General features: G+C 45.5%; 1 protein-coding gene across 1 annotated transcript in view; it reads left to right on the top strand.

The window, feature by feature from the left end:
* The first annotated feature begins 7,960 nt into the window (after positions 1–7,960).
* prkcsh (PRKCSH beta subunit of glucosidase II) overlaps positions 7,961–23,895 on the top strand; it is a 79,594-nt gene continuing 63,659 nt past the window's right edge. The window contains exons 1-4 of the mRNA XM_043694863.2: positions 7,961–8,617; positions 11,258–11,374; positions 18,908–19,003; positions 21,745–21,802. Of these exons, the coding sequence (XP_043550798.2) occupies positions 8,521–8,617; positions 11,258–11,374; positions 18,908–19,003; positions 21,745–21,802 (368 nt within the window). The 5' untranslated portion in view covers positions 7,961–8,520. The remainder of the gene's footprint in view (positions 8,618–11,257; positions 11,375–18,907; positions 19,004–21,744; positions 21,803–23,895) is intronic.

Raw genomic sequence — 23,895 nt, 5'->3', positions numbered from 1 at the left:
TGAAAGATTCAGGTTGTTCAGCTCAACTGCATGGTTTCCCCCCCGAAGGTTTCATTGAATGACCCGCCCCACACTCTCTCCCTCCCTATTGGCCGTGCAAACTGTTCATTAAAGGTTCTGAAGCAGTCCCGTTTAAATAAATATCACACAACACCAGGTTATAATCCAACAGGTTTAATTGGAAGCACACTAGCTTTCGGAGCGCCGCTCCTTATGTTAGACACTGTGACTCTCTGTCAGGTGCCGCCAGACCAGACGAGTTTATGTTTTATTTTTAATTTCTTGAATTGGGTGATGGTCACTTGCCAAAAATGCATTCCCCTTCATGTTTTTTGTAAAAGAGAATATAATCCCACTTCCATGTAAATTGGAAGTTGTGAACAATCTAGGGTTAGAATCCCCACAGTGTGGAAGCAAGCCACTCGGCCCATCAAGTCCACACCGACCCTTTAAAGCGCATCCCACCCAGACCTGCCTCCCCCACCACCCCGCATCTCCCATGACAAACCCACCCAGGCTGCACATCCCCAAACACTATGGGCATCTTAGCACGGCCAATCCACCCGAACCTGCACATCTTTGGACTGTGGGAGAAAACCGGAGCACCCGGAGGAAACCCACACAGACACGGGGAGAATGTGGCAAACTCCACACAGACGGTCACCCGAGGCTGGAATCAAACCCATGTCCCTGGCGCTGCTATCCACTGAGTTACCATGCTGCTCTGGTTGATCTGGGGTTTAAGAATTGAAGGCCAATCTTAATTAATAAAAACATTTCTTTAAAAAAACATTCTGAATTATTTACCACTCTGGTCTGCACATTAAATGGAAGGTGGCATGTAGTGGTACTGTCACAGGACTAGTAAACCAGAACTGCAGGCTAATGTCCTGAGGAAATGAGTTTGAATCCCACCATGAGAACTCCGAGCAGGAGTCGGCCATCTTGAGCCTGCTCCACCATTCAATAAGATCATGGCTACCTTCAAGTGGTCTCAGCTCCATTTACCTGCTCACTCATCAGAACCCTTAATTCCTTTACTGTTCAAAACTCTATTCATCTTCACATTAAAAACATTCAACTATTTCACTGGGCGGGGAATTCCACAGATTCACAACTCTTTGGGTGAAGAGGTTCCTCCTCAACTCAGTCCGAAATCTGCTCCCCATTATTCTGAGGCTATGCCCCCTAATTCTGGTTTCACCCCGCAGTGGAAACAACCTCTCTGCTACCAAAGCAGCAGCGGGTGGAATTTAAATTAAATTAATAAAAAGGAAAATTCTAATTCTCATTAGAAAACCCATCAGGTTCATAAATTCCCTTTAGGGGACAAAGATAGAAAATAAAACAAAACCCACTGCCTGCATTGACTGAATATATTAGCCACCCAATCTAATGTCTCTTAGCAGTACTTGGGCTATAGCCTTTCAGGGGAAGATCCAATTTCTTTTGAAATGATTTGAGGGTTTAGATTTTCACGCTCCTGGGTGAAAAGAGATACTGCGCCAGGGACCCAGGTTCGATTCCAGCCTCGGGCAACTGTCAGTGGGGATTGTGCACATTCTCCCCGTGTCTGCATGGATTTCCTATGGGTGCTCTGGTTTCCTCCCACAGTCCGAAGATGTGCAGATTAGGTGAATTGGCCATGCTACATTGCCCACAGTGTTAGGTGCATTAGTCAGAGGGAAATGGGTCTGGGTGGGTTACTTTTTGGAGGGTCGGTGCAAACCTGTAGAGAATCTAATCTAAAAAAAAAGTTTCCTCATGACCCCTCTAATCCTTCTGCCAATCACCCTAAGTCTGTGCCCTGGTAACTCACCCCTCCACCAGGGGCAACAGATCTCCTTGTCCACTCTAAGTTCCTCAATATTTTGTGCTCCTCAATTATGTCACCCCTCACCCCCCTATGCTCCAATGGAAAACAACCTTAGCATTAATAATATTTCCTCAAAGCTCCAATTTTTAAGCTCTGATAACGTTCTTGACTATCTCCTCTGTTAACGACAAATATGCACTTCCTGTAAAGTGGTCATCAAGTGAGTACAGAAAATTCCAGCTGTGGCCTAATCAGGGTCATATATAGTTCCAGTATCCCATGCCTGCTTGTGTTTTTAAGATTGTGGCCATGGGCACCGCTGACTGAGCCAGCATTTATTACCCATCCCTATTTGCCTCTGAGAAGGTGTTGGTGAGCTGCCTTCTTGAATCACTGCAGTCCATGTGTCGACCCATGATGCTATGTGGGAGGGAATTCTGGGCTTATGATCCAGTGGCACTGAAGGAATGGTGATATCTTTCCAAGTCAGGATGGTGCGTGGCCTGGCTTAGAGTCATTGAGATGTACAGCACGGAAACAGTCCATGCCGACCAGGTATCCTAACCTAATCTAGTCCCATTTGGCCCATGTCGCTCTAAATCTCTGGCACAGAGTCTGATCCTGTCGCTCAGAAAGGAAGGGGGGAGAGGAGTAGAGCATTAGTCAATGGGGACTCCATAGTTAGGGGGTTCTGTGGGAACGAGAGAGACTTACGGTTGGTGTGTTATCTCCCGGGTGCCAGGTTCGTGATGTCTTTGATCGAGTTTTCAGGATCCTTGCAGGGGAGGGGGAGCTGCCCCAAGTCATGGTCCATATAGGCACCAATGACATTGGTAGGAAAAGAGATGGGGATTTAAGGCAGAAATTTAAGGGAGCTAGGGTGGAAGCTTAGAGCTAGGGCCAATAGAATTGTTATCTCTGGTTTGTTGCCCGTGCTACATGAGGTGAGGAATGGGGAGAGAGAGGAGTTGAACATGTGGCTTCTTCAATACCTCGCCCCATGAAGGAAAGGATTCAATTTACTTTTCACCAACTTATCTACCCATACTGCCACTTTCAATCGCCTGTGGACATACACTCAAAAGGTCTCCCACTTTCTCAAAACTTCCTCCTGTTTATGTTGTACTGCTTTGTTTTGTTTGCTTTTCATGAATGCATAACACTACACTCCTCAAGATTGAATTTTAACAAGCGTCTTAAGTTTCATTTTATAAAAGTCTCCGAGACACCGTCTTAAAACAGAACTCATCAGGAAGGAATCTGGGTAAACATGTTCAGAGAGAGAATTCTCAATCAAACAGAGAGCAAGGAAAAGGACTTTCTGTAATCAACCACAGTTCTGCTGAAAGAGTCCTAGCAATTGGCAAGCGCCATATCAACAGAACGAGTGAGGAACAAGGAACCTCTCTTTCATTAGATTTAGCACTAGCTACTAAATCTACCAGCACAAACAACATTCAACTGCACAAGCTGTCAAAGCTCCTGAAATCTGACGTCAACATTTTGAACTTCTTCACCTTAGAAAAAGAAATTTTCAAGCAACTAGCAGGCCTGCAAGATCAGAGACTGAGCTTATTTATTTCAAGAGCTGTTGCAGGCACATTGGGCCGAATGTCCTCCTCTGCACCACAAGACATAGGAGTAGAAATTAGGCTATTCAGCCCATCGAGTCTGGTCTGCCATTCAATCATGGCTGATAAGTTTCTCAACTCCACTTTCTCCTCTAATTCTATATCCCCTTGACATCTTTCTCAGTCTTAAATATACTCAATGACCTAGCCTCCATAGTCTTCTGCAGCAGTGAATTAAACTGTAACAGTTCTGTGATGTTCCTAACTGTTATAAGTATCTTTTATCAGTATCAGCTTGCAATCTTTGTGTCTTTGTTTTATGTAATACATCTAGCACATTTCTACTTCATAACTTGACAACATCGAGTAATAAATGAATCTTTCGATTTTATTTAAAATTACTTGTTTACTGGTGGAATTTAAATTAATAAAAAGGGAAAACTCTCATTGTCATTAAATAAAACTCAAAAATGCCCTTTAGAGGACAGAGATGGAAAATTTACAACAGTAACCCTTTCGGGGGTGGGGGGGGGGGGGGGGGGGGGGGGGTGGTGGTGAGGCATCACTGGACCTGAAATGTTAACTCTGATTTCTCTCCACAGATGCTGCCAGACCTGCTGAGTTTTTCTTTGTTACTTATAGGAGCTGTTGTTCAATGCTTGATGAAAATTCTCTATCAAATACAAGTTTTGATTTTGTGCTCCTGACATACGCAGAGGAGCAAGTAATAGGGAGAGAGTGCCGATGGCATGGGGCTCATAATACAGAGGCCCAGGCTGCCTGTTCTAGGAACACAGGTTTAAATCGCACTTTGGCAGCTGTTGGAAATTACGTTCAACTGATAAACAGAAAACTAATCTCAGCAATGACGACTTCGATAACTGAGCATCATGACAGAAATTAATTTTCAATTTACCAATTGAATTTAGTCACCTTGTTAATGTAGGTGCATTTTTGGCACAACATCTGTTGCCAGGTGAAAATGTTACACGTGCAAGCCACATCAGACTCGTGATCAGCTGAATAGAAATATTGGAATTTTGGGAGGCAATGGTATTGTAGTAATGTCACTGGACTCGTAATCCAGAACTCCAGGCTAACGTTCTGAGAACACGGGTTTGAATCCTATTGTGGCACATTTTGAAAACTCAATGAGAATTTAGAATGGAAAGTTGACCATGATAACTGTCACTGATTTTAATTTAACAAAAATAGGCTTTTGATTCATGTCCTCAGGAAAGAGATCTGCTGTCCTTACCTGGTCTGGCCTACATGTGACTCCAGACCCACAGCACTGTGATAGACTCTGAAATGACCTAGCAAGCCACTCAAAATTGTGGTCAAACTTGGACAGTGCTCTGGCCAGACTCTCAGGTAGGATGTGCTGTGCTGGTCAGTGAAATACACAGCACAGTACATGCAGTGTGGAGAAAAGCTTTCATCCGAGCTTTGACTGAGTAATGAGGGAAGGCTGGAGAAACTTAAGGGTTTCAACCTGAAATGAAGTGGTCGTGTAGAGGCATATTTGTTAGAGATATGGAAAAAAGCAAATCTGGAATATTGCTACAAACTGTAAAAGTACAACAAAGTAGATAAGTGCAAACTAGTAAAAGGCACATTTAATGCTTATGTCAGAATTTTTATTTTTGATTATTTTTCTAACAGTAAGAAGTGACACTACATCCAACTCCATTCAGTGCAATTCCTTACACCAGCTTTTCCTTTTTCATAACGATTTCTTGTTCCTTAACCTTTCTCCACGTAAAGCTATTTTTCCAATCCCCCTTTCTCCACTTCACCATTCAGCAGATTTCAATAAATTCCTCTTCTGAGTTGGGATAATAAACCATAATCTATATTCCACTATCATTTCCACAGTTCATTCGAGAGAAAATCTGGCACCTGCTGAAATAGTAGCGTTTGGTTTTTATTCATTCAGGGGATGAGAGTATCACTGGATGGGTCAGCATTTATTGTCCATCCCCAGTTGCCCTTGAGAAGGTGATCTGCGTGGGGGCAAATAGGGATGGGGAGTCAGTGCTGGTCCAGCCACTAAAGCCCACTTCCCACAAATGAAGAAAAAAATTAATTAAAGGTGAGGATACCAAGCATTGGAGGCCATGACTATTTCTTTTGGCAGCTTATTGCATTGTGAGATCGTCAGTGGGAGGAAACATTGTTGATGCCCTGTCTTGGAAATGAAAGTTCTTTTCACCTTAGATAGAATCATCACAGAATCCCCACAATGTGGAAGCAGGCCATTCGACCCATCGAGTCCACAGCAATCCTCCACCCTATCCCTATAAACCAGCATTTCTCATGGCTAATCCACCTAGCCTGCACATCACTATGGGGCAATTCAGTACGGCCAACCCACCTAGCCTGCATATCTTTGGACTGCAGGAAAGAAGCAGGCTGTTTGGCACATCGAGTCTGCTCTCCCATTCAATGTGATCATGGCTAATCCGATAATGCTCAACTCCACTTTCAATATCACCCTTGATTCCCTTGCAGGCTAAAAACCTGACTATCTCAGCCATGAAAGGTACTTAATCACACATCATCTGCTAAAAACCTGACTATCTCAGCCATGAAAGGTACTTAATCACACATCATCTGCTGTAAAAATTCCACAGATTGGCTATCCTCGGCAGAAACTGGCATTCTGTCCTTTCTCTCCACAATCCTCAATCCCCTTTCCAATGAGTGCGGAAACTGGCGTTCTGTCCCTTCTCTCCATCATCCTCAACCCCTTTGCCAAAGGGTGTAGAAACTTGCATTCCGTCCCTTCTCTCCATTCTCCTCAATCCCTTTCACAATGAGTGCGGAAACTGGAGTCCTATTCCTTCACTCCATAATCCTCAACCCCTTTGCCAATGGGTGCAGAGAATAGTGTTGTGTCCCTTCTCTCCCTGATCCTCAATCCCTTTGTCAAATCCCATTTTCCCCCATGACCAACACTCTCCAGGTCTGATACAATGCTAACTATTGTTCAGGAGTCATGAATTGGAGAGTTACATTGTACTTTGCTCAAAAACTGCATGAATTTGTGTAAAACTCTTATCTCACTTTTTAGATTAGAATCAGTCTAAACATCATGGCATAGACAGAGAACACAGGGGGCTAACACCTTCAACATATTCTCTAGCTATCACCATTGTTAACAGCTAACCTGAGAATGCAACTGTAAAAAATGTTTTATGATTTACACATGAAAGAAGTGAAACTATCATAGTATTCAAACATATGAAAGACTCAACAATCAATTTTTCAATGTATCATTTCAGTTACATCACACTGTAAATTTTTGCTATAAATTCTGTGTCTTAGGATTGAGTCCTCCATTGTTGTGGTTGTGTTCACCGAACTGGGAGTGTGTGTTGCAAACATTTTGTCCCCTGTCGAGATGACATCCTCAGTGTGCTTGGGAGCCTCCTGTGAAGCGCTTCTGTGATCTTTCCTCCGGCATTTGTAGTGGTTTGAATCTGCCGCTTCCGGCCACCCTACCAACCTTCGCATAAACCAAATCAGCCGTCGACATTTCCGCCACCTCCAAAAAGACCCCACCCCTTTCCGCAAAGACCGTTCCCTCTGTGACTACCTGGTCAGGTCCACGCCCCCCTACAACCCACCCTCCCATCCTGGCACCTTCCCCTGCCACTGCAGGAACTGCAAAACCTGCGCCCACACCTCCTCCCTCACCTTCATCCAAGGCCCTAAAGGAGCCTTCCACATCCATCAAAGTTTTACCTGCACATTCACCAATATCATTTATTGTATCCGTTGCTCCCGATGCGGTCTCCTCTACATTGGGGAGACTGGGCGCCTCCTAGCAGAGCGCTTTAGGGAACATCTCCGGGACACCCACACCAATCAACCACACCGCCCCGTGGCCCAACATTTCAACTCCCACTCCCACTCTGCCGAGGACATGGAGGTCGTGGGCCTCCTTCACCGCCGCTCCCTCACCACCAGACGCCTGGAGGAAGAACGCCTCATCTTCCGCCTCGGAACACTTCAACCCCAGGGCATCGATGTGGACTTCAAGTGTTTCCTCATTTCCCCTCCCCCCCCCAGTTCCAAACTTCCAGCTCAGCACTGCCCCCATGACTTGTCCAGACTTGTCCTACCTGCCTATCTCCTTTTCCACCTATCCACTCCACCCTCTCCTCCCTGACCTATCACCTTCATCCCCTCCCCCACTCACCCATTGTACTCTGTGCTACTTTCTCCCCACCCCCACCCTCACCCTCCCCTCGCTTATCTCTCCCCGCTCCAGGCTCACTGCCTTTATTCCTGATGAAGGGCTTTTGCCCGAAACGTCGATTTCGAAGCTCCTCGGATGCTGCCTGAACTGCTGTGCTCCTCCAGCACCCCTGATCCAGAATCTAATTAAACCTGTTGGACTATAACCTGGTGTTGTGTGATTTTTAACTGTGGCTGAGGAGGTGGAGGGAGGAGAGAACATGACTCCCAGAATGCACCGGGGGGAGGGGCGGGGCTACGGTACACATGCGCGGTGCGCGCCGGATGTTGGCCAATCAGGGGGCGGCGACGCACGTCACGCAGGGCCCGGGTCAGGCGAAGGAGCCGGAGCGGCAGCCGGGGGTGGGGGGAGAAAAAACGGCCTGTTTCCGCTTCCCTTCACTGCTTTGGCTGGACACCTTCGCACCCTCAACACCTGCCTCCGGCCTCTCCCTGGTTTTGTGCGGTGTTTTGTTTTTCTCCCGGCCCCCCGCCCAAACTCCTGTCCCATTAACCGGTGAGGTTCCGTCCGTATCCGGGGAGGGGAGCCCGCCCGCATCGACGCCGGCCTCTCGAACGACGGTTGGTCCGCGTACGCGTTGACAGCTTCGCTGATTGGACGGAGCCCGACGTCAACCTGTTCGCCGATTGGTTGCTGCCTCCCGCGGCGTTTGGCCATTGGACGGTATTCGGGGGTCGCTGGTTGGGTGGAGCCTTTCGTGAGCGCGCTCACCGATTGGTGGAATCGAAGCCTTGGGGCGATTGGTTGTCGTATAGTAAACGGAGCCTTCGTTTGCTGATTGGTCGACGTTGAGCGTCTTCGTGGGTTGGTTGTCGTCCCAGAGGCTCGTTCGTTGATTGGGGGACGCTGACCCCATCGCTGATTGGATGGCGATGGCGCCGCTTGGAGTCTTGGCGCTCGTGCTGTATCTGAACTGCGCAGGCGCCTTGGAGGTGAAGCGGCCCCAGGGGGTCTCCCTGTCCAGTGAGTAATCCCTCCCCCCTCCGCCCCCAATCTGCTTCCACAACACCAACTCATGCAATGCAAACAATGCAATAATACCAAGGGTCTGCATTAGTGAGAAACCAACATAGCACCTTTGTCTAATGTGAAATGGTGTCTATCAGAGATAGGAGCAGATGGCCATTCAGCCCATTGAGTCTGCTCTACCGATCAATGACGTCTGATAAGTTTCTCAACCCTATTCTTCCACTTCTTCCCCGTAACCCTTGATCCCCTTGACCATCAAGAACGTATCTCAGTCTTGGATATACTCAATGACCTGAAAAATGTGTTGCTGGAAAGGCGCAGCAGGTCAGGCAGCATCCAAGGAACAGGAGAATCGACGTTTCGGGCATAAGCCCTTCTTCAGGAAAGATTCCTGAAGAAGGGCTTATGCCCAAAACATTGATTCTCCTGCTCCTTGGATGCTGCCTGACCTGCTGCGTTTTTCCAGCAACACATTTTTCAGCTCTGATCTCCAGCATCTGCAGACCTCACTTTCTACATACTCAATGTCCGGGCCTTGTTTAGAGACAAAAATACAGCAGGTACTGGCATCCAAGGTAGACCAGGAAGCTGGGAAAAAAACAGCAAGCCAGGCAGCATCAGAAGTGGCAAAGTCAATGTTTTTGGTCATGATTTGGAGATGCCGGTGTTGGACTGAGGTGTACAAAGTTAAAAATCACACAACACCAGGTTATAGTCCAACAGGTTTAATTGGAATCATTAGCTTTTGGAGCGCCGCTCCTTCATCAGGTCAACCACCTGCTTCCAATTAAACCTGTTGGACTATAACCTGATGTTGTATGATTTTTTTAAAAAATGATGTTTTGGGTGTAACTCTGCTCCTGAAGAACGGTTACACTGGAAATGTTGATTTCTCCACCTCTGCTGCCTGGCTTTCTGTGGCAATGAATTCCATAGGTTCACCATCCTCTGGCTGATGAAGTTTCTCCTTATCTCCGTTCTAAAAGGTTTTCCCTTTACTCTAAGACTAAGCCCTCTGGTCCTAGTCTCTCCTACCAATGGAAACATCTTTCTAACATCTACTCTGTCCAGGCCATTCAGTATTGAGTATGTTTCAATTAGATCTCCCCATATCCTTCTAAACTACTATCGAGTATAAACTCAGAGTCCTCAAGTATTCAAACATTCCTAATATGTTAGTGTCCTGATAGTCTTAGCCAGAGCAACTTGTCTGCAATACCTATAAAAATATTGGAATGCAGACATGTAGTTGTTTAGCAGACCTGTGCATTACTCCTAAATTTGGCAGCATAAGCGATCTAGCCCAACAATACAGTACATAATATTAGAATTTTACAATTCCATACTTCCTGTTTGTGTAGCATTTGAGATCCTTGTCATCTTTCCTCCACTATGTCACTTCCTTGTTTAGCTAGCATCACTTGAAATATTTATACTGGTTTGTTTAGCCATGTCTTTTTCAGGAGGAGATTTCCAAAGACTCAAGCCTGCGGAGTGAGAACGTCTCATCTCTTTTGTATGGGTGACCCTTACTTTTAAGCAGTGACCCCCCCCAGTTGTAAGACTCTATCATGAGAGGAAACATCCTCTTCATATGCACTCTATCATCATCCCGAAGGAGTCTGTGTGTTTTGATAGTTACCTCTTGACTGTTTTAATGTTCAGTGACTTTTAATATTTCTCATCTCTACTCAAACCATTTCTACACCCTGATATCATGAAGTTAGATCATTCCGATCTCTTGTGCTACCGGCATAATTATTTACCTTTACCTTGTTTCCTATCCATCTTAAATGTCCTGTATCCTTCAGTATTCTGATAGGGCAAAACGGTGGCTCAGTGGTTAGCAATGCTACCTCACAGCATTAGGGACCCAGGTTCGATTCCACATTCTCCCCATGTCTACATGGATTTCCTCCGGGTGCTCTGGTTTCCTCCCACAGTCCAAAGATGTGCAGGTTAGGATGGATTGGCCGTGCTAAATTGTCCATAGTGCTCAGGGATGTGTGGTTAGGTGCATTAATCAGGGATTAATACAGGATAATCGGGTAGGACAATGGGTCTGGGTGGGTTATTCTGCGGAGGGTTGGTGCGGACTTGGGTCGAATGGTCTGTTTCCACACGGTAGGGATTCTATGATACCCATCCATGTTGGCCTGCACCCATAATTCTGTAATTATTGTACTTATTTTGATTTGTGCTCAGTCATTCATTTTATATTCTTTTGCAACCCTTAGCCTTATCTGTTGATTTACTGTTGGATTTCTGCTTTCTAACCTTGCCGTTACTGCCTTGTTAACATTTCCCTTATTAACACCTCTTTTTTTACTTGTGTCTACTCTTCCATTTACCACAAATCCTGTCTGTTTATTTATTTATGTCTTTCACATGACAGCAGAGCAAGCGGGGGTTCATCCTATTGTTTACACATCCCACATTTTCAAGTATTTCTGTTAATGTCCCATGATTCAAAAAGCAATTCTCAACTTTGAGCCATACGTTCATCTAACTCGAAACAAAATTAGATTTTCAGACTAGTTACTTCTTACTAGTTGCCAGCATTCAGACAAGTTGAATTCAATGTAAGAATCTATGTACTAATTTTTAATCAGTAATTTGTCCTTCTTATTATAGATCGGCACTTCTATGATGAAACCAAGCCGTTTACATGTCTGGATGGCTCCAAGACCATTCCGTTTGATGAAGTGAATGATGACTACTGTGATTGCAAGGATGGCTCGGATGAACCAGGTCAGCAGCGTAGACAATTCTGAAGCTGTTAAGGCAGTTCCTCATTAACAGAGGCCATCTCTCTACAAACAGCCACCTTTGAGGGGGGAGAAAGAACTCGACCAGGGTCTTTTCCCTGGGTGGGGGAGTTCAAAACCAGGGGCCATATTTTTAAGGTGAGAGGTGAAAGATGTAAAAAGGACAAAGTGAACGGTCACTTTGAGTGCGAGCAGCAGCTAAGGTAAGACCGTTTGTTTTAAAATTACTTACCGGTATCGGGCAGCGGTGTCTTTTTCTCTCTTTACAGAAAGAGCGGGAGCAGCAGGGGGAAGTGACGAAGACCAGAGGGGCAGCCGGGTAGGTTTTTTTTCCCTTTAAAAGCGCGCAGGAGAAGAACCCGAGGCACTACAGAGGTAGTGTCTCCCACCCGCCCTCCTCCTCTAACCTAAATAATAAGACCCGTTGTGGTAAGTAGGTAAGTGCGGCTTGTTGTATTCTTTAGACCCAGTTTTTTTTTTATAAAAGGTTACTTTCAGAGGGATGGCAGTGAAGGCAGTGCAATGTTCCTCTTGTAACATGTTTGAGGTGAGGGATGCCATGGATGTCCCTCCTGATTACACTTGCAGGAAGTGCACCCATCTCCAGCTCCTCCAAGACCGTGTTAGGGAACTGGAGCTGGAGTTGGATGAACTTAGGATCATTCGGGAGGCAGAGGGGGTCATAGATCGGAGCTTTAGGGAAGTAGTAACTCCAAAGATTGCAGACAGATGGGTGACAGTGAGGGGGACTGGGAGGAAGCAGCCAGTGCAGGGACCCCCTGCGGCCGTTCCCCTCAAGAACAAGTATACCGTTTTGGATACTTGTGGGGGGGACGACTTACCAGGGGTAAGTAACGGGGCTCAGGCCTCTGGCACGGAGCCTGTCCCTGTTACTCAGAAGGGAAGGGTGGAGAAGAGCAGAGCAATAGTAATTGGGGACTCGATAGTTCGGGGCACAGACAGGCGGTTTTGTGGGAACGAGAGAGACTCACGTTTGGTATGTTGCCTCCCAGGTACAAGGGTACGTGATGTCTCTGATCGTGTTTTCCGGGTTCTTAAGGGGGAGGGGGAGCAGCCCGAAGTCGTGGTCCACATTGGCACCAATGACATAGGTAGGAGGAGCGCTGAGGATGTTAGGCAGGCTTTCAGGGAGCTAGGTTGGAAGCTCAAAGTTAGAACGAACAGAGTTGTTGTCTCTGGTTTGTTACCCGTGCCACGTGATAGAGAGTCGAGGAATAGGGAGAGAGAACAGTTAAATGCGTGGCTACAGGGATGGTGCAGGAGGGAGGGATTCCGGTATTTGGATAACTGGGGTTCTTTCTGGGGAAGTTGGGACCTCTATAAACAGGATGGTCTGCACCTGAACCTGAGGGGCACCAGTATCCTTGGTGGGAGGTTTGCTAGTGCTCTTGGGGCGGTTTAAACTAACTCTGCAGGGGCATGGGAACCCAGACTGTAGCTTTAGGGTGCAGGACCTGGAGTGTAGGGAGGTTAGGAACATGGCATCAATTTCAAAGGAGGGTGCCCGTAAACAGGAAAGTGGCTTGAAGTGAGTATACTTCAATGCAAGAAGTATACGAAATAAGGTCGGTGAACTTGCAGCGTGGGTTGGTACCTGGGACTTCGATGTTGTGGCTATTACGGAGACATGGGTAGAACAGGGACAGGATTGGCTGTTGCAGATTCCAGGGTTTAAATGTTTTAGTAGGGTCAGAGGTGGGGGTAAAAGAGGGGGAGGTGTGGCATTGCTTGTCAAAGATAGTATTACAGCTGTGGAAAGGACGATGGATGAAGACTCGCCATCTGAGGTAGTTTGGGCTGAGGTTAGGAATAGGAAAGGTGAGGTCACCCTGTTAGGAGTTTTTTACAGGCCTCCTAATAGTCCTAGAGACGTAGAAGAAAGGATTGCGAGGATGATTCAAGAGAAGAGTGAAAGTAATAGGGTGATTGTTATGGGGGACTTTAACTTTCCTGATATTGATTGGGAAAGCTATAGCTCAAGTTCGTTAGATGGGTCAGTGTTGGTCCAATGTGTGCAGGAGGGTTTCCTGACACAATATGTAGATAGGCCAACAAGAGGTGAGGCCATACTGGATTTGGTTCTGGGTAATGAACCAGGCCAGGTGTTAGAATTGGAGGTAGGTGAGCACTTTGGGGACAGTGACCACAATTCGGTGACTTTTACTCTAGTGATGGAGAGGGATAAATGTGCACTACAGGGCAAGAGTTATAGCTGGGGGCAAGGAAATTATGATGCGGTGAGGCATGACTTAGGATGTGTGGCTTGGAAAAGTAAGCTTCAAGGAAAGGGCGTAATTGATATGTGGAGCTTGTTCAAGGAGCAACTATTGAGTGTCCTTGATAAGTATGTACCCGTCAGGCAGGGAGGAAAGGGTCGTGTGAGGGAGCCGTGGTTTAATAAGGAATTGGAATCCCTTGTTAAATGGAAGAGGGCGGCCTATGTAAAGATGAGGCGTGAAGGTTCAACTGGGGCGATTGAGAGTTATAAGGTAGCCAGGAAGGACCTGAAGAGAGAGCTAAGAGCAGCAAGGAGGGGACATGAAAGGTCCTTAGTTGGTAGGATTAGGGAAAACCCTAAGGCTTTCTATAGGTATGTTAGGAATAAAAGAATGACTAGGGTAGGAATAGGTCCAGTCAAGGATAGTAGTGGGAAGTTGCGTGTGGAGGCTGAAGAGGTGGGGAGACACTGAATGAATACTTTTCGTCAGTATTCAATCAGGAACAGGACATTGTTGTCAATGTGAGTACTGAGTCACAATTAAGTAGAATGGATGGCTTTGAGGTATGTAGAGAAGAGGTGTTGGAAATTCTGGAAAGGGTGAAAATAGATAAGTCCCCTGGGCCTGATGGCATTTATCCTAGGATTCTCTGGGAAGCAAGGGAGGAGATTGCAGAGCCATTGGCCTTGATTTTTATGTCCTCGTTGTATACAGGAGTAGTGCCAGAAGATTGGAGGCGAGCAAATGTGGTTCCCTTGTTCAAGAAGGGGAGTAGGGATAACCCTAGTAACTATAGGCCGGCGAGTCTCACTTCTGTTGTGGGCAAAATCTTAGAGAGAATTGTAAGGGATAGGATTTATGAACATCTGGATAGGAATAATGTGATCAAGGATAGTCAGCATGGTTTTGTGAAGGGCAGGTCGTGCCTCACAAACCTTATTGAATTCTTTGAGAAGGTGACTAAGGAGGTGGACAAGGGGAAAGCGGTAGATGTGGTGTATATGAATTTTAGTAAGGCGTTTGATAAGGTTCCCCATGGTAGACTACTGCAAAAAATACGGAGGTATGGCATTGAGGGTGAGTTGGAGGTTTGGATTAGGAGTTGGCTGGCTGGAAGAAGACAGAGGGTAGTAGTTGATGGCAAAGGTTCATCTTGGAGTGCCGTTACTAGCGGTGTTCCGCAAGGATCTGTTTTGGGACCATTGCTGTTTGTCATTTTTATAAATGACCTGGAGGAGGGGTTAGAAGGTTGGGTGAGCAAGTTTGCGGATGATACGAAAGTCGGAGGAGTTGTAGACAGTGAGGAAGGATGTGGCAGGTTACAGTGGGATATAGATAAGCTGCAGAACTGGGCAGAAAGGTGGCAAATGGAGTTCAATGTAGCTAAGTGTGAGGTGATTTACTTTGGTAAGAGTAATAAAAAGATGGGGTACTGGGCTAATGGTCGGATACTTGGTAGTGTGGATGAGCAGAGGGATCTTGGTGTCCATGTACACAGATCTTTGAAAGTTGCCACCCAGGTAAATAGTGCGGTGAAGAAGGCATATGGTGTACTGGCTTGTATTGGTAGAGGAATTGAGTTCCTGAGTACTGAGGTCATGTTGCAGTTGTATAAGACTCTGGTGCGGCCGCATCTGGAGTATTGTGTGCAGTTTTGGTCGCCATACTATAGGAAGGATGTGGAGGCACTGGAACGGGTGCAGAGGAGGTTTACCAGGATGTTGCCTGGTATGGTAGAAAGATCGTATGAGGAAAGGCTGAGGCACTTGGGGTTGTTTTCATTGGAGAAAAGAAGGTTTAGGGGTGACTTGATAGAGGTGTACAAGATGATTAGGGGTTTAGATAGGGTCGACAGTGAGAATCTTTTTCCACGTATGGAGTCAGCTATTACAAGGGGGCATAGCTTTAAATTAAGGGGGGGTAGGTATAGGGCAGATGTTAGGGGTAGGTTCTTTACTCAGCGAGTCGTGAGTTCATGGAATGCCCTGCCAGTAGCAGTGGTGGACTCTCCCTCATTATGGGCATTTAAGCGGGCATTGGATAGGCATATGGCGGATAGTGGGCTAGTGTAGGTTAGGTGGGCTTGGATCGGCGCAACATCGAGGGCCGAAGGGCCTGTACTGCGCTGTATTCTTCTATGTTCTGTGTTCTATGTTGAGAGGCAATGTTTTTACGCAGACTGCTTGGATCGAAGCATCTGTTTCATGCTGTATGACATTCTGCCTCTATAAGTGTTAGCAGTAAGTAGTGCCTGTGGAGGAACAACCCTGGAATTACTGATGCAAGTTGTTAACCTGAAACGTTAACCCTAAATTTTACTAATCTAAGCTACAGCCTGAACTGACCCGTTTCCAGAAGCATAGCCTCCGCTTCTGTTGCATTTTCAGCACCTGTAGTGTTGTGCTTTCTGATGGGTATTTGTTTCTTTCTTGAGTGAGACAAAGTTGAAAATTCTGTACGTTTCTCTACTGAATGAAAGCAGAGGACTATGGATGCTGGCAATTTGATGTACAAAGTATTGGAGTTTGGGTCTGGCAGCAATTGTGGAGAGAAAAACAAGAGTTCATGCTTTGTACGACAAGGAACCATATTTTGAAGCATTAACTCCATTTCTTTTTCCACAGGTGCTGCCATTTAACACCTGCTCAGTTTGTCCAGCACTTTGTTTCATTTTTAATTTTTCTACTTTGCCGGTTGAGAGGTTAAATTTTTTTTTTGTCTTAGCATCTAGGTTAATGAAGTGGTGTTACTCAGGATATTAGATTAGATTTTAGATTACTTTACAGTGTGGAAACAGGCCCTTCGGCCCAACAAGTCCGCACCGACCCGCCGAAGCGCAACCCACCCAGACCCATTCCCCTACATTTACCCCTGCACTTAACACTACGGGCAATTTAGCACGGCCAATCCACCTGACCTGCACATCTTTGGACTGTGGGAGGAAACCGGAGCACCCGGAGGAAACCCACGCAGACACTGGGAAAACGTGCAAACTCCAGACAGTCAGTTGCCTGAGGTGGGAATTGAACCCGGGTCTCTGGCGCTGAGGCAGCAGTGCTAACCACTGTGCCACCGTGCTATTTTAATGTAGTAATTAACCTGTTGAAAATAAGGCCATAGGAATTTTCCATGTATGTGTGAATAAGTGGCTCTGCCAGAGGAAAAGTAACTGCACAGACTTGTTTAATCATGAATTGCAATTCATCGAGTCTTTTACTGAAGGCAAACCTTTTTTATAGAGTGCTGTGAACTCCTCTTTCTGGTGTTGAGTTGAAGTGTGCTGATGTTACGGAGCTCCTCAGATGGGTGAAACTGATATTCAACTATTTTTATTGGGGAGGAATTGCAGGACTGGACTGGTATACTGATTGCTCCTGACTGAGGCAAATTAAGTTTAAGAGCAAAAGAAATAAGAATAGACCACTCAGTCCCTGGAGTCTTCTCACCCATTCAATACAATCGTGGTCCATCTACCTCGCTGACCCCTTCTGCTTTGTTCTGTGATTTCTTTCATTATCCAAGAAAAATCCCTCAGTCCTTTTCTCGGATATTGAGAATCGACAGCTCTCTGGGTTAGGGAACTCCAAGGTTTGCAGCCCTTTGAATGAAGAAATTTCTCTTTCCTCTCAGTCCTAAATGACTAATCTGATCTTTTCTGGAGCCTTGAGTCTCCCCTGGAAGTGGAGTCATGGTCCCAGTGTCTATCCTATTGAGATCTTTGCAAATTTTGTTTCAACGAGTGTGTCCCTAATTCTCGCTAAGTGTGGGGAATAGAGACCTGGAGCTGTGCAATCTTCGTTCGTATGTTGTCACCATTTGAGTGAACCTTCTCAGATTTGTAAGTGGCTCGGTGCATGTGAAGGGGGAGGAGCGTTCTTCTACCTCTTCACATCGCAGTATCCTAGAGACCGGCTAAGAGAGAAGGTTTGCACACTGTCATTCATAATCCTTTTTGTTTCCATTTGCGTTAGCATCGGTCTGTGGTTTGCCACATTGTTCCTTCACTGCTTCACATGTTGATTTTGCAACCCCAAGGATAAGCCAGTTTTCTGAGTAGTTCCAAGGATCATGTGCGAACCCTTTGGGAAAAGTACCACTGATTCCTGTTTTCTTCCCAAACATATTGCACATCCTGACAAATAATATTTATATAGCTTATGAAGTACAAATGTTGTTCGAAAATTGTAAATGCTTGCAACCTATCAATATAGTTCCCTCTGCCAACCTTCTGTACACATTTCAGCTTTTGCTTTCACAGGTCTCGCTTTCTCAGAACCTGCATTCTCTTATTTTTCTATGTCATTCCTGGAACTTCTGTTCTTGCCTTTCATTGCCAAGCTAACCTTTAATGTTGCCCTTCCAGTCTCCTAGAGGAGTGCTTTCTCCTCTCTCGGCCATTTTGTCCACATACCTTTGGTTTGCCTGTATGCGAGCCTTTTTGTAAATGGCTTCCATTGTTGGGGTATTCCCAGAAGATGGTTTATTGGGTGTAAGCTGCAGCCCCTCCGGCAGATGTAAATGTTCCCAGGGTGCTATTTGATGAGGAGCAAGTGTGTTAGATAGAATCCCTCCAGCATGGAAGCAGGTAATCTAGCCAATTTAGCATGGCCACTCCATCTAACCTACAGATCGAGCCGTAACCGAGACATAACAGCCCAACTCGCCCATGCTGACGAGAAATCTTAAATTAATCTAGTCCCATTTGCAGCGTTTGGCCCCTATCCCACTTCCCCAATCCTTCCTATTCACAGATGCCTTTTGAATGTTGTAATTGTGCCAGCCTCCACCACTTCTTAGAGCAGCTCAATCCATACACACATCACCCTTGTGAAAAAGTTGCCCCTTTGCACCCTTTTTCAATCTTTCCCCTCTCACCTTAAAACTATGCCTTCTAGTTTTGGACTCCCCCTACCATGGGAAAAAGACCTTGTCTATTTAGCTATTGTATTTCCTGCATTATACATGTAGCTGCACTTTGAATTGGCTGTAAAGTGCTTTGGGAGGTCCTGACTTTGTCGGCCGCAATATTAATGCAGTTCTTTCTATCTACACCAAACTCCTGCCCTATATCATTACATCCTGACTGTGCCCTGCTTTATTATCCACTCTCCCTTTCAACACACTTTTGAAATCCATGAATTTGCCTTCCAGAAACAAAAGGCATCTGTTTGTCCATGCTCTCACTACCTGTATGGACAGCTCTTGCTCTGTGTCGGTTTGCTAGGTTGTATAAGGGAAAGTAATGGCGCTGACTGACTCAGTTTTTCTTTTGCCAGGAACATCTGCTTGTCCGAATGGTAGCTTCCACTGCACTAATGCTGGCCACAGACCTCGTTACATTCCATCCTCTCGTGTGAATGACGGCATTTGTGGTAAGCACTCTTCTCCAAGGGTGGTTCAGTATGGTCAACAGAGACCAGATCTCTTTCGAAGTGGCTAGTCTCTTTACGAGTGGGAAGTTATTTCGCCTTGCAGCGTTTAATTGTTCGCAGTTGAGTTTTGGAGCAGCTGTAAGGTAACACACTGTTTATTTGCCTGTTGATCACAAGGTGGGAGGTGATGGTGAATTCTTAAAGGCACAGGGACTTGTAATCCCGAGTAACCCTGTGTGGGCTTGGGTTCATAGCCGCAGTTGGGTGGAATTTAAATTCAACTGACAACATCTGAAGATCAAATCAGTAAAAGTGACCATGAAACTGTCGTTTTGGTATTGTTTGTTAAAAACCCATCTGGTTCACTAATGTCCTTTAGGTATAGAGATCTACCATCCTGACCTGGCCTTGCCTACCTGTGACTCCAGTCATGCAGCAATGTGGTTGACCCTTAAATGCCCTCTGGAATGGAAAAGCAACCCATTCCGTTCAGGACCTGTTACGTGCTTGCCTTGCCAGTGATAACCACATCCCTTCAAAGAATAAAAGGAGGAAAATACGTGCCCCACTGGGGTTAAGCTCTCTCTCTCTTCTCATTGTCAATTCTGTAGCACTTGGCGCAGCTGCTGGGGCGGGCTGCCTGCCTCGTTCCAGAAAGCGATTCTGATCTGGGAAGATTGCAGTCACATCTAGGTTCTGGCAAAAATCAAAAGTTTGTGAATTTAGCTTCATCTTTTAGGTGCCATCAACAAAATGGTAGTCCTCTATAAAGGCGAGAAGCCCTCACACATTTTGACATGAGGGTTTCTCGGCTTTATTGGACTTTAATCCTTTGAAATAAAAGGAAAATATCACGGATGCTGGAAATCTGAAATAGAGACAGAAAATGCGAGAGAAACTTAGCAAGTCTGGCAGCATCTATGGGCTGGGCTGTTTTCCCTGGAGCGTCAGAGGCTGAGGGGTGACCATATAGATGTTTGTAAAATCATGAGGGGCATGGATAGGGTGAACAGACAAGGTCTTTTATCCAGGATATTGAAGTCCAGAACTGGAGGGTGTAGGTATAAGGTGAGAGGGGAAAGATTTAAGGGGCAACTTTTCAAGCAGAGGGTGGTGCGTGTATGGAATGGGCTGCCAGAGGAAGTGGTGGAGGCTGGTACAATTACAACATTTAAAAGGCATCTGGATGGGTATATGAATAGGAAGGGTTTAGAGGGATATGGGTCAAGTGCTGGCAAATGAGACTAGATTAATTTAGGATGTCTGATTAGCATGGATGAGTCGTACTGAAGAGTCAGTTTCTGTGCTGGACATCTCTATGATTCTAAGTCCAATTAATTTTGTTCACAAGTTCTGAATGCGGGGTCGTTGGACTTGAAACGTTAACCCTTCTTCTCGCTCCACAGGTGCTGCCATACCTGCTGAGTTTCTGCAGCAATCTGTGTTGATTCTTGATGCAAACGTACCCCGCAACAAAGTAGTTAATAATGTGTAATCATTGTTCAGTAAAGATCCCTGCACTTTTGGCTTTTTTTTAATAAAGTTGTTCAAGTCAGGTAACCTCTAATTCCACTGGTCTCTAGTGGGGTGATATCCTAGCTGGTGTAGTGCTGAGCAACACAGACAAGTAGACCTTGGGTTTTTTTAGCTGCACAGAGCAGAGTTAGCCCATCTCTGTTGAGCCAGATGTTGGGGTGAAAGCAAACATACTCCCAATGGCTGTTCACTACTGCCACCTGAGTAATCCTTCATCTATCCAACTCAAATGATTTTTTTTAAAAGGGAGGAGGGTGTGCAGAATGCAAATTTCCCATCCTGTGTGGAGGATATCAATTTGCAGCTCCGAATTTTAACCATGCGGACAACATAAAGATGGCCTACTGTGCTGTGCAGTGGCAATTGTACTGGTTAGTTGCTGCAATGATTAAATTGATGGTTCGCATTTTGCACCACGTGAGGGGATCTGTCAACCTGTGAATCGTTCTGATGAAGTGCATGTGGTACTAAACTGAGCTTTCAGCTGACTACAGGTCATTGGTGAAGCTGAGCGGAGCAGCAGGGCGCCCGCTTGTAATGTTGAGCAAAGTAACTCACTAATGTTGTATAGGCTTCTCCTTGTTCAGATCAGACTTGCACCATATGCCAAATCAGGTTGCAATCACACTCGTAGGTTTATGACTCCTTCCCTTTTAAAAACCATTGTTTGCCAGTGTTCGCTTTTTGAGTTCTCTGGTAATATCCTCTCAGTGCTGCTTCCTCATCCCCATTACAGGATGTAATATCTATCTCTATTTGGGCCGTAAGCAATGACAGAATGCTACCATCAAGGGAGAGTTTTAACCCTGCACACGTTTGTATTTTTCCCCTGAAGGATTGCTTCTGGTGGTCTGTGTAGTTCAGTTGTAGCCAGTTGAGAGCTGACCTCTTTTTTTTTTTCCCCCCCCTCCCCCCCAAAAACACAGACACACAGACAGTGTCGCACACATCACATTCACCCACACACGCTTCACATTCACACCTTTTTAGATTATCCTGAACCTTACTGTATGGAAGGTCCTTGTCACAATTAGAGCTTTAATTGCTTTACTTCAAAAAGTCCAACCTGTTTGCACCTTTGCCAGTAAAATTGACAGACTTGGTTTAAATATCCAAGGTTGCCGAGCTGTCCTGGTCATTGCCTTGCTTAGAGCATTACACTCATTGTATAAGTGCATCATTTCTTCATTGTCACCTTTTCGTAGATTGCTGTGATACAACAGATGAATACAACAGTGGTGCTTCGTGTGAAAATACCTGCAAGTGAGTATAACCTGTGTTCATCTGCTGTTGCTGTCAAAAGCAGAAGAGAGAATTTCAGATATTGCACGAATGCAACATTTATTTGAACAAAGGGCTCAATTTTAGGCACTGGGCTGGACATATACCCCAACAGCAGAGAGGGGTTGTAACAGCCAATATACATTTTCAAATCAATGAGCTGTACCAGTTGGATCCTTGTCAAGGTGAGGTCCCTTGCTGATGATTCAGATTCATACCTCTATAAATTACTGACTAATTCTTATTCCCCTCCCAAACTACCAGTTGTCCTTCCTATCAACTGCAACATTCTTGCCGTTGCTGTGTCTGTTATCACAAGGATATCATTTGCAACTCTTCCAAATTCTGTGCAAATGATTCATCGGAGAATTGTAACGGCACAGAAGGAGGCCATTCAGCCCATTGTGTAAGCCCCAGCTCTCTGAATGAGCATCACCACTCTTACCTTCTTTCCCAATCCTGTACATTGTTTCTGTTCAGATGATGCCCTCTTGAATGCCCTGAAATGCCACAGATGAAAGTGTTTTGTTCTTTAAACTTGGGGATCATTTTGTCAGGTGCTGTAGAGTTTGCCCTGTAACCTTTTTTTATGTGTTCTTTGTTTCAGTCAAAATGAATGTGTTATTAAAGGAGCTAGAAGCTTTAACACATCCATCCGTGTTGGGACTATTGCGTCCAGTTGGAGATGGTGCAGAGAAAGTTTACCACGGTGTTACCTGGTCTGGAGGGTTTTAGTTATGAGGAGTGGTTGAATAAACTGGGGTTGTTTGCATGGGAAACATGGATGCTGAGAGACGACCTGATAGAGGTCTACAATTATGAGAGGTATAGATATGGATTGTCAGAGGCCTTTTTCCCAAGGCTGGAAGGTCAACTACAAGACGGCACAGGTTCAAGGTGAGAGGGGGAAAGTTTGAAGGGAGAAGTGTGGGAAACGTTTTCACCCAGAGGGTGGTGGGTGCCTGGAGTGCACTGTCAGGTGGAAGCAGGCAAGTTAGCAAAGTTTAAAGAGTATCTTAACAGACACATGAACAGGAGGTGAATAGAGGGATAGAAACTGCTTATAAGCGATACGTAACAGGTCCAAATAAGAATTTGAATCACCGCAGGCTTGCTGGGCCGAAGGACCTGTTCCTGTGCTGAAATGAACTTGGGGGGGAAAGAGAAGGGACTTTTTTTTTAAAAAACCGCAAAGGAGCCCCACCTGTGTGTGTGTGTGTGTGTCCCTGGATTAGCCACAGGGTTGTGAAATAGTCTTTGAGTTCAAACTGGCTGTTCACCCCCCTAGTGTTGTGACCAAGTGAGTCTCCCTGGATGTCCAAAAGTTAGATTTTTATAAGCAAAATCCAAATAAGGTTCATTGATGTATAGGATGGTTTATCTCCAGCAGCACTCTTCTTGTTTTTGTTCTCCTCCTGTGGCCCTTCCGTTTGTCAGCTAGTTTTCCAAAGTCTCCATCATTTCTGTAACATCTGACTAAGGTTATTCATCAAGATGCTTTCTGCAGGAGGTCAATACCCTGAATGGGAAGTCCTCCCCTGTTCACATGTTTGTCACCTGGCTCTTGATGAGTTTCGGTCAGCTTACCAATGGCTAAATATTAAGGCTGTGTCCAGTTCTGCCCTGTGTTAAGGACAGACTGAAAAGAAACCTGGCTGGTTGGTTTCTTCCCTCCATCCTTGCTGACTGACATGACAGTTAATTATAACATCACTTCCATTCTCTTGGTCGCAAAGAGCAAACTCTGTGCTGGGGAGCATTGGGGTTGGTTTTAAGGGCATCTCTCATCTGAATAACTGAGTAAACGAATTACTGAATGTGTGGAGCTGTTAGGGGCACTGGCAGAAACTGGAAGTTGATATGTTGCATTGAGTACAGTGACCCAATTGTTAAGTCACTGAGCTACTAAGATAGAGGCCTGTTCGATAATTGGAGAGGTGAATCGTGACAGTTTCTGAATGGAATTTGGTTAATTTAAGTAAATCCAGGAAGACACTCCCTTCTCATGAGCCAAAAAAATAAAAGATCTAGTATAAGTAGTGGTGGCCACAAAACTATTGGCTTGTTTTAAAAGA

This window comes from Chiloscyllium plagiosum, unplaced genomic scaffold, assembly GCF_037043375.1.
Source record: "Chiloscyllium plagiosum isolate Xiang-an unplaced genomic scaffold, Cpla_swu_hap1 HiC_scaffold_45, whole genome shotgun sequence".
Classification (NCBI taxonomy): Eukaryota; Metazoa; Chordata; class Chondrichthyes; order Orectolobiformes; family Hemiscylliidae; genus Chiloscyllium; species Chiloscyllium plagiosum.
The sequence above is the reverse complement of the archived record's forward strand: the minus strand, read 5'-3'. Positions and strand labels throughout refer to the sequence as shown.